At 38.0% G+C, this 11,576-nt stretch overlaps 1 protein-coding gene across 3 annotated transcripts in view; it reads right to left on the minus strand.

Annotated features, from left to right (window-relative positions):
• The window catches only part of BMT2 (base methyltransferase of 25S rRNA 2 homolog), a 28,027-nt gene extending 22,963 nt beyond the window's left edge, over positions 1-5,064 (minus strand). The window contains exons 1-2 of one of the 3 annotated variants that reach the window (XM_035890905.1): positions 4,432-5,064; positions 983-1,124 (exon numbers count right to left, since the gene is read on the minus strand). In XM_035890905.1, coding sequence (XP_035746798.1) covers positions 983-1,124; positions 4,432-4,477 — 188 coding nt within the window. In that variant the 5' untranslated portion in view covers positions 4,478-5,064. Of the gene's footprint in view, positions 1-982; positions 1,125-1,248; positions 1,553-1,735; positions 1,961-4,431 lie in introns of those variants that run through there. The other 2 variants (XM_035890906.1, XM_009635340.2) reach the window with 2 other exon arrangements.
• Between the last annotated feature and the right edge of the window lie 6,512 nt (positions 5,065-11,576).

Consider the following 11,576-nt stretch of genomic DNA (forward strand, 5'->3'; position numbering starts at 1 on the left):
GAAAACGGCTTGTTATTACTTGCTCCATTTCCAGAAGCCACAGAACAGCTCAAGTTGCCATTAAAATGTCCTCTAGATCAACTGTTTCACAGTTCTTCCTCCCCCCCCCTTTTTTTTTTATTGTTTTATGGGCTCAAAGGACCCATGTAATGAATTTAAATTTAGCAATACCATGCCTTTTTTTCTTTGCTGCCTTTTCCTCATCACACTGCAACACTCACCTGCAAGACCTACACACTGGCACACAGTATTACTTTTTGCCTGTCTGAAGTCATTCCCAAGGGCAGAACCATCGATAAATTCTCTTTCAAGTTAGACTTCAACAATATTTTGGTTTACTCTGCTGTAGAGATTCCATGGTATGCCTTGGATGCCAACTGTATGCAGGAATCCTGAGTGACCAACATTTCTCTTTTATGAGTTTATTTTCCTCAAGGATTGAAATAGTTTAGCTGAACTCACTTCATGACTTTACTATTAAGACAACCCCACAAAAATTAGATGGTTTTGACATATAGGAATTTTTAAGTTTAAAATCCATTTAAAATGAAGTTTCACAGAGGCTAAAGATTAAGACTTGAAAATTATGCAGCAGAGATTTGCATTTAGAAACCAAACGCTACCATATGCACAAATCAAACCTAAGTCCTGAAAATTAAACTTGAGCTACATGCACTGCATTTTCTCAGTTTAGGTTCAAATGTATACAAAATTACTTCATAGGTTAACTTGCAAACAGCTTCAGTATTTGAGGGAAAAAAACCAAACAACCTTGTTTGTTGAAGATACTTTTAAAAAGGGTCATCTTACAACAAAACACTTCATAAGCTGCATTTCCTTAGTAAGTTGGAACAGTAAGAAGGTATTTGTTTTAGGAAGCAATAAATCTTAAAAATTGGCAAAAAAAATTCTTAAACCTTGTATTATAAATAATTGCAAGTAGAAGCGTACAATTGCGTCTTTCAAACATATTAAGATTTACCTGCAACACCATTCAATTCGGCCTTCCCCTTCACAAGTTTTTGCCCAGTGATTATCTGCAAGGTTTTTCATTGCCACAGCATATTCACACAGAGTTTCTTCATCCTCACAGTGCTCACGCCAGATCTTATCAAAGTCTCCCACTAAACAAAACAACAACAGAAAAAAAAAATGCGCATTAGATACAAAGTGTCTCATTATCTCCATGGCAAAATACCCATCTCCCAATTAAAAGAAGTTACATAATACACCAAGAGATTGCTTTACCTGCATGGAACAAAAACAAGGTCCCCTTTCTCTAGTCAAACTTCCAGGTTTTGGAGAAGGAAGGGGCTATTGGGTACTTGAGAAACTAGCAATATTTTCAGTATACTTATTTAGTTCAGTATGTTCTGTGAAATTCAAGTCCCAGGGAAGTTTTGCTTTCAGGTTCCTGTGCATGAGCATTAACGTGACAAACGCTTTAGAAATTAAAGACTGAAAGGTTTCCTAGTAGCATTCATGTCTGTGGCAAATACTGTGGATGATATCACATGTAAAAATACCAAAATGGAAGTTTAACCCAGACTATAGATTTCTTAGGATATATTGAAAAAGGAATTCAAGCCTTCATTGATGTCTGTCTAATATATCCAGTCCCAATAAATTAGCTTCTAGGGGACAGGACTGACAAATCAAACAGACTATGGTCAGGAAATCACAGATAAGCTCGTCTGCTAATCTTTAGGGACAGATTCATTTCCATGCTCCTCACCTTGCTGAAAAGAAGTCTTACAGGTTACGTTCTGGAACTTCAACGTAATTTAGCATGATGATTCTCCTTGTTTTGCTGCTAAGTATCCACTTCTCCTAGCCTGCTTTACATAATGTTCTGCTAAACAAAACCAACATGAATGCTAGTCGGGTCTAGCCACAATTCCCATTGTGGTTTCTACAGCACGCAATCCCTTGGTATACCTTACTAAAAGGATATTTCTGCCCTAAGAAAGAAAAATTCATGCTCACTGCTATGATCTTCACCGACTCCTTTTGTGTTTCTTAATCACGAATGTGTGCACACATCTAATATAAGTCTGCAGAATGAAAATTATCTGAATATAATCTAATATAAGTCTGCAGAATGAAAATTATCTGCATTTTGCACCTACAAACCGATACAGCTAACACGTTTTCAAGAGCAGAGCTAAACTTTAAGCTTTGACTTGGACAACCAACACACTTTTCACGACATGGTTCCAGAACCAGTTTTTGTAGCACCTTCATATTACAAAGAAATATTTGAAAGGTGTATCAAGCATAAGCTAACTATTAACGCCTGCTAAAGCCTGAAAGTAGCCTACAGTATGTCCTGTCCTTCTCATATCAGTAACATTTCTGCTTCTAGCCCACTTAGGGAAAGTGCTTTGATGTGCTTTGTTTTAATTAGCAGTAAATAACTAATACATTTCTTCCAGTAGCAACTGTTTGCCCTCCCCTCCCCCCCCCTTGTGTGTTCAAAGCAGTAACAATCCCTCATTTCACCTGTCCTCCAACTACAGCAAGACTTGGTATGATGGACAACTACAGATAGTTGCATACTCAGATTTAAACCAACCATCCAGGTTATTCCCTATTTAAGTTTGGATTAGGGGTGTCACAGCAATTTTCCTCTTCAAAAATAATCATCTAGCACACTTGTACAATCATAAAAATGAGTCAGGTTTAAAATTAGGTGTTTATATTCCCTTGTGTGAGACAGCAGTCAAGATGAGAGTGGACATGATTTAGTTCTAGCAAAACAGGGAAGCTTGTGCAAGAAATCACGTATTCTGCTTGGTGTTCAGCAAGCATATATGAGAAAGTTATTAGCCTGGACAAAAAAATACAGTATTATATTTGAGTAGTATCCCTCATTATTTCCCAGACGATCCAAGTTCAGAGAGATATGCTATGTAAGAAAAGGTGCTAGAGTGGTTGCCAACCGACCACTAAAGCAGATAAACACCCAAGTTGCAGGCAGGTCCCCACAGGGGTTTCTTCTAAAACCTGTGGGCCACTTTTCCAGAGCTTTCAGGGGAGCCTTATGTAGAAACAATCATGCAGGACAGAACATACTCTACTGATGAGGGAGAGCAAGAAATGGTATAGACAGTAAAGGCAGCAAAACAAGCACAACTCTTGCCAATCTTTATTTCTCGTGTCAAAGTCCAGAACATATACAGCACCAAGCCAGAAAGCACTAGCCAAGTTGAAAGCGTATTCTCAATAGCCAATTAATTCTGGTGCAAGTTAGATAGTCTCATAGTTTCGCTGCCACAGTACTCCAAATTTTACATGCTCCAGACAACCGTGAAACACTCGAATGGCATGCAGTTGTTGAAGTTTTAGCTGAAGAGTACATGAATAATCAGAAAGGGAAAAGGAACAAGTGAATGCTTACTGAGGGAAAACATCACAAATACAAAATCCCAAGTTTAATACTGTTCTTCTTTCAGTCCATTACTTCATTTGGTCTATTCTTAAGCAATTATTCTATTTCCAAATACCACTTTTCCTTAAAACTTAAGAAATAAGACAGAGGGGGAAGAAGAAATAAGCAAAGACCAGATGTTTTTAACCAGCCAGTCCGTTCTTAGAGCAAAGTAGCAAGGCCTCCTGACACTGAATCCTGCTCTCATACCAACTCTTATTTCCTCTGAACAAGGGGGGGGATTTGCACCTCTCTCTGAAAGTCAGATGAGGGGCAAAAGAGTTCACAGATAAGGGTTCTTACATTTAGATATATAGTAACAGACCTGGAGCTGACTACCAGCACCCTGGGACACAAACTTTGGGTTACAACAGAGCCGCCTATGACAGTAACAGCTTCTCGGCACTGAGCTGACAAGAAAAATAAAACTGAATTATACAGACTATTAGAAGAGACATGCAGAGCAAAAGTGAAAAATTCATCACAAAGTAATTTCATCACGCATCCTATACCAACTCAATTCTACGTGCACTTCTGGTTGGTTTTCATCTACCAATACAACAGGTCAAGAGAGAATGGCAACACGGGACAAACACAGCACAGTTTTTGTAAGAGGAACACTTAAACAGAGGCAAGAAAAAGACAGATGAAAGCAGAAGACAGACCTCCACAAGATCATGCGTGACACAGGAATGGTAAATATGGAACAACTTCTGGTTGTTTTAAGAGCAGGAGACGTTCAAGGAAAAGCACAGAAGGCCAGCTTCAAAGCAAAATAAAAAAAAAAAGTTATTTCCTCACAAAATGTGTAATTAAGCTTAAAGTTCATGTAGCTGGGCAAACTAAAGGAAGAAAATCCATGACAAACTCCATATCTGAAGATGCGATTTGTAGCTCAGGAGCTCCTAGACCATGAAATGACTGATAGACAAATTGGTAAGCAAGCATACAGTGGTACTCCTGCAGCACTTCTCATATATTCGCATTTGCTGTTGACTCACTGTCAATCCTGGGTTTCATATGATGCCCATTTGTCTGCCCTTTCATTAATGTAAGCTCCAAAACAACTGCAGATAAAGGGTTTTCTTAAGACACTGGCACCATTGTGCAGGGACTTTCAAAGGAGCATTTGAGGTCCAGTCTTCCTTGAGCAAGAACCATGGTCATGAGTTGTTCTTGTGGGTTTTTTTTCCGTTCTTCTCCAGGGTGAGCTTTGAGGAGGCATAGACAGGCACATCAGACAGATTTACAGGAGCTTTAATTCCAGATCATGCTCCAATAGAGAGTTGAAAATGCAAATAATGCTTCCTATCTGTTGAGATTTTAAGGTAGTGACTACAACAGGTCCTGCAGCATCCAATTTCAAACTGATACCCAGAGCACAGTTGAGCTATGTATTAAATTTCTCAAACAATACATTATAATCCATGTGCAAATACCGCATTAACTCTAGTGGAGTTAAACATTTATTTATGAATCATTGTTTGTGTAACCAAAGAGGCAGTAAAATATGCAGGAAGGTTTCACCGCAAAACTAGTGGTTACTAAAGAAATAAGATAAATAAAATCTTCTGTTAAGCAATCAATAATGCTGTAAATTAAATAGATATTTGTGGTAGGCTAATCTAAAGGAATAAAAAAAAAAAAAAGTCTTGCATCTTCAATTACATTTTACAGTTAATATTTGATTTTCTGCATTAAACTTTTCATCTCACATACTCATGACCACACCATAATATAAAGTTTAAGGCTACTTGACACTTTTACACGTCTTTTATGTGATTTAAAACCTGGTTTGAGCACTGACTCTTCAGAGATCTTCATGCACCTCAGACCTCCATCAAGGAACCAGTTATGCCAACATCCAGCTGAAAAGTGTGATTGGCAAGAATGGCTCATAACAGGAGTTTCATGCACCTCTCAAATCACTACAGTGACATTATTTTACAATGATTTAGTGTTTGCTCTCCTCTCTACCCAGAACTGCCTAGCAAATAAATAAATTACCTACTCTTCACCTTGAAGATTAACTATTCCTTTAAAAAGAAAAAGCCCAAAGCCCACCTCTTCCTAGCAATTCTGTCAGTAAACAAATGACTGATCAACTTGTAGGCTCTTTGTAACACAGACTTTTCTAATGTAGTAACAAAAATCCAATACTATTTACCTAGAACAGATGAATCCCTCTAAATAATTTCCACCTACATTAATATTGCCCGCAGAATAGCCAAATCGCACCCCCAAACCCAACCACAGAGTTGTTTCAGTAGTTACTGAATCCTGTTGCAGAGAGAACAGGTCAGGCACACAGAAGTTATTTTTAAAAGATCCTAATTACAAGATAGTTTTCGTTGTGGGTAACAGCAATAGAGACCTAACATTAGCTGTAAGTTTCAACAACTGAAAACATTTTTAATAAAGAAGAAAGAATTATGCAAGCTCAGTAAGAACTCCCCTCATTCCACCTTTATTTACAAGATCTCAAAGGTCCCCAGCACAGTGTGAGAAGACCAGGTTTGCCATTCTTGGTGGGACAATCCTATACCATAACTCCTCTCTCCAGGCAGTCTATTTTTAAGCTTTCTTCCATGCTATTTTTTGTTTGCCTTTTTTATTTTTAAAAGACATTTCTTTATAGAGTGTTAAATGGAACTGCCATTTAAGGTATGTTTATGAAATAAATAGAAAAATTAATTAGTCGATTAATCTGCTATTTAAAGCATCACTGGGGGCAGCTTGTATCACCCTGAAGAATGATCTATGTCTCCGATCTACTATAAATCTCTGATGGCTGTCACACAAACAGTGGGGAGCCTATTTATGATAGTTTAAGCAATTACTGCCCCCAGGTGTTGGATCTACTCTATTAGAAACTATCACCCCTCTTGCCTCTTCCCCAAACCTGACTTTGTGGCATGGACTATGTGCTGCACCTTAACGACACCAACATGGAAATGAACACATTAACAAAAACTACTGATTTTGGTAGGTTTGTGTGAATGCAGGAGCAAAAATCAGAAGCAGCTGAGGCACAGGTACAGATTTCATTATGCTGACCCTGCAATAGGAACACGATCTTCCCCACCAAGGCAATAAAGAAGCAGGGAAGGAGGTTACATATAGCTGTTTGTTCAGTGGATGCACGTCTGTGCCATACCCAGTGGGTTTTCAAAATCTATGGGCTAACTAAATGATACCAATGACTGAATCCCCTGAACATTACAGAATTTCTAATGAAAGTTTCACTGCAAAACTGTGGTGTGCAAACAATACGGGCAAGCAAATCTTCATGCCCATGTCATAAAATAGCATCAATCTTAATGAAATGGCTTTTAGTTTCTACTGCTTGAAAATGTAACAGTATTACAAAATGTCTCCCTCATCCAAGAAATTAATGCAAGTGCAGAAAGACAAATGGAGATCTTGAAACCTTTGGTTTATTTACAGTAATCCAGTTATATTTAACGAAAAGGAGTAACAACTGTTAACTTGCCATGTAGAATTCGGTGACAACGTTTTCCTGTCCTGTGAAAAATGCCACTATTTCAAAATGTTTCCTGTTTCACATCAGGAAGAACCTAAGCTGTCTCAAGGTTTTTCGTGAAAAACATGAGAGGAAGAGACCATAGAGCAACTGACTTCAGAACAACACTTCTGACACGAATGTCTAAACCACTTACCTACTCAGGCTGCTTGTTATCATCAGGCAGGGTCCTCTCAATTCTTCCTAGTTTTCTGGATTTGAAAAGTCTTTTAATAAAGCTATTATCCATTTCTTTGAGGTGTTAACAAATCTTTCTTTTAAGGCATCAAACTAACACCTAGAAATGTTTCTATTAGCTTCTGTGATATAGTAACCAATATCAGGACAAATACCAGTTCTGTGTGATTCTAAGCCTGAACAGCCTTAACAGGTATACGGAAGGAGAAATGGAACATTTTAGTGAGCACACAGCAAAATATTTCATAAAATACCTTTACAGATACCTCAGCCAATTTTTTCCACTTGTACTCAATACAGGATTTCCAGAGAGAAGTAGAAGGTGCTGTAAATAGTCCTTCCAGACTACATGCAAAACAATCTGTGACTGAGGGTCATGCTGCACAGAAAATGTTTACTTGATAAATAGAGCTCTGCATGACTACAAAGGTAATAAACAACTCAGAGGAAAAAAAGGCTGCCTCTGTATCAGAGGAAGGGATTTTTATCACAGTAAAAATTAAACCTACTTAGCTGCTACAAGCAACTGAAAGCAAACAAACTAATATCATGTATCAGACGTTCAATAGATCATATTTAGTTCCCTATGAGCCACTGAATCTTCTTTTACAAGCCTGTCTGTCAGGCTTGACAGACATCAGCATACATGAAATATATGCAACATACATGCATATATGCAACTGATATGACTTGTGCCAGCCCATAGCTGCAAGTGCCTAAAAGTTGCATAGAGGAAAGTCCTGTAAAACTTGGGGTCACCTACGGTACCAGGCAACAGAACCGAGAGCAAGAGACTAAACCAAACATTGGTTTTGCCCCATCCACATGTTGCAACAGGCTAGGAGAATCATGAAAAACCCTAATTTCTGTACTTCCTAAGTGCTTGTGTCAACCATGCAGAAGGACCCTTAAGTTTCTCCTAAGTGAATAACTGAGCACTTGAGAGCTCTTTCAGCTTTTGGATTTTACCCTGGTGTGTAAGGTAATTGAGACTAAACTAATCCATTTGGACAGGAAACAGAAGTAAAACTTCAGAAAAACGTGAGTCTTATGCTAATGAGATACACTCCTAAGTGAACACATTACACCTCAGTCTGGCTTGTTCTCAAAGTTTTCATCATGAAGACAAAATTTATAGGCTAACCTGAGGAATTACATGTATTTTCAGGAACCACTAGACAAGTTTTGTCTGTGTCTATCACTGACTTAAAAGTAGTTTGAAACAACTTATTAATGATTAGCTAATTTAGTTGACACATTCACTCAGCGTGGACAAGGATCAAATCACCTTAGTTAAAAAAAAAAAATATGCTTTTTTTCCCCCCCATACCAAAAAACCCACACTCATTTATTAAACTTCATTAAACCACTTCAAAATATATGGCATATAATACTACTGTAGTATCCACAGTGAGAGGAAAAAAAAAAAAAAAAAAAAAAAAAAAAAAAAGAGTATCCTACAATCGCAAAATACCAAATCTGCCACAGCATTTATGATTACACGCTTCCCTTCTTTATTTACTAATTAACAACAGAGAGTGTGTAAGGGGAAGGGAAGGAAATCAAAAAGGACTAAAAGAAAAGGAGATGAAAAAGGAGGAAAATATAAATATTCCCAGTAGAAGTCATACTAGATTAGTAATATCCCGAAAATAGGAAAAGGTAAGTACTAGTCACACAGTAAAAAAGTTAAAATTGTTGAAGAAAACAAAAAAATGTATGTCAGTGAATTTAAGCTGAACCATTTTGAACATGGCAAATGCTTGTCATAAATACACTGGCATGCTCTGGGACTATGATACAATGTGAGCCACAGTATAGAACTACATACAAAATCCATCCACCACGCTTACAAGTAAAAGTGATTCAACAAATGCAGGAATTAAAAAAGAAGCCAAGATTCAGCTTTGATGAGTCTCAAGAGTTACAGCTTTTCACCAAGAAAAAAAAAAATAAAAAATCAAACCCTTTAGATGACATGATGCTGACTAAACTTTACTCTAGTAATTCCTTATTAACTGCAAAAAAATTGTTGTGATGCATCCCTAGTTAAGAAATACTGCTTTTGCACTTTGCCAAGTATGCAACTTCTGCAGAAACATGTTAGCTTGCAGTTTTGATGCATATTGTCACTTTTCCACTGGCTCATCTTCAAAAAAGAGGGGAACTATTGTGGCAAATGAAACAAAATGATAACAATGGTGCCAGTTATAAGCAAGTCAGATAATTCACTGGCTTGCCTTTTACAATTGCTCATTGGAACTCAAGGCTTGCTAACATCAGCAAGGCAAATGAATTCTCAAAGAGATCAACTTATTAAAATCAGGCCTGTGTAACTTCTATCAACAAACATCTCAGTGTCTGAAGGAAGCTTCTATTTCCCTTCAACACTCCTAACAGAAGACAGTAACAGAAGTTCATATTACAATACCAAGGGCTTTCTCAGACTTACCCACCCTGTGCAACATAATCATATAGCTTTCAAAAGGCTACTCAACATGCTTTGTCCTGTACCAGAAAAATTAATATGCAATTTTATTTCAGTATCTACAGTCAGAGCACCAAAGTCCATGCAACAGCAATTCTAGTACTGTTTGCTTATTTAGACAAAATGGAAACTAGCTTCATAGAACTCTAGTAAATGTGAGAAGAGGCAGAGGAAAAAAAAAAAAAAAGACAAAACAAAAAAAAGGACAATACAAGATTCTGGAATTATACAGATAGCTCTATTTCTGCTTCATATGGAGGTGGGTGCTCTGCTCTGTGGAGACAAGAGGCTTTCCGTGTAATAAGCTGTAAGCATATAACCAAGGATGCATTTTTTTACCTCTGCTTTTTCATACACAAGTTATAATTCAATTTGTACTGAGAAATTACAGGTGATTTGTTGCTTTTTTTACTTCTCTTTAGCAAACTGTCAACTTTGAATTTGTCAGGGTAACGTACTTGCCAGTCAGTGTCTCCAAGTATTAGAAAACAAAACAAACAAAAAAACCTCAAGAAAAGATCCTTCAGAGGTCAAGCCCGTACTAGTATTACAATTTCAGAATGACAATAAAGGCATTTAGGAGGGAGACTCTCAAGTCCGCTTTCAGAAGCATAGAGAAATGTTCGGAGGAAAGACTCCAAAAATAAAATTCTGAAGTTGAAACAACCTAACTTTTTAAGTACTATGACTACTAATCACTAGGAACTTATAAAGACCACCTACTATTGAAAGAGTGGAGCTCTCCTTGTTGCATAGACAAGATGTGACGAACTGTTTGGCTTTTAATTCTCTCCATGAAAATACATACAGTGTTGCTGATTTAGAGCAACTAGAAAAATCACTGTAAAGTTTTCACTACCATGTGATTTACAGGACATACGAAGTAAGTTAAGAGTACTATTTGCTCTTTCGTTTAACCAATGTACACTGAACTAAAGATAAAACACAACTTACCCCTGCATACTAACTTGCTCTTTGCTTGAGAAATAGGCTTACATAGACTTCCATGTAATTTAGGCTCTCATCTAAAAAAAATTCAGTTGTTACAGAGATTGCTCGCCTTTTTTTTTTTTTTAAAGTTAACAGTGCCAATGTTTGTCTGTCTTAATCCACAGGCACTCTGAAATAACAGAAAGATGAACTGCTCAAAGCTGGGCTCTTTTGCCAGGATTTGACTGTTAGAACGTACTATGTTCCTTCACCTAAATGTCAGCAGAACAGAAATCCTCCCTTCAGTTTTGGCTCACCAAGGCCAAATAAACAGTGACTCTTGATCAGTGTCTACATAGGTAGGTATCTGTGCCCAAACCCCATGGACAGGCTTCTGTGGAGACTTCTGGAGACCAAAATGACCTTGTTACTTTAACAAAAGTGTCATATGCAGACATGGGGGAGAGGCAAGAACAAGGGCCTACAACAGGACGAGTTCCCATTTCATGAAAGTCCTTCCTGAAGTATGCACCAGGTGAGCAACAAGCTGTGGACTCACTGAAAGAATGAATGGATGATTTTTTTATAACCTGCCTTACAAAGATTAGGCCGATCATTATAACCAGCCTGAGGAGACTACAGATTTCAGCAAACAAATCTCAACTCTGACACTCATCTGAAAGCATTTCTGGGGAGGTTTGAAGCATTCCAGTACCACCCATAAGAACCTTGCATAAGGGCGTTAATACTGACAAAGTAGATTTTTCAAGGGCTCGGGAGTAATTTATTTTACAACAGCTTTCCCTCAACTCTTTTGCTTAGTGCTCCAGCCCAAACTATTCCTCCACGCCTGAAAGCCAGGAGGCACGAACAGTTCCCAAAGACCCGTGCCCCTCCAGGTCACCGTCCGATCTCTCTTGGCATTCACGACCTGCTGTCCTCCGCACTCCTGCAGACTCGCGGTTTGGAAAGCGCTGCCGCACCGCTTGGGAGCTGCCGGTGGCGGA

This window comes from Egretta garzetta, unplaced genomic scaffold, assembly GCF_000687185.1.
Source record: "Egretta garzetta isolate BGI_Z169 unplaced genomic scaffold, ASM68718v1 scaffold503, whole genome shotgun sequence".
Taxonomy (NCBI): Eukaryota; Metazoa; Chordata; class Aves; order Pelecaniformes; family Ardeidae; genus Egretta; species Egretta garzetta.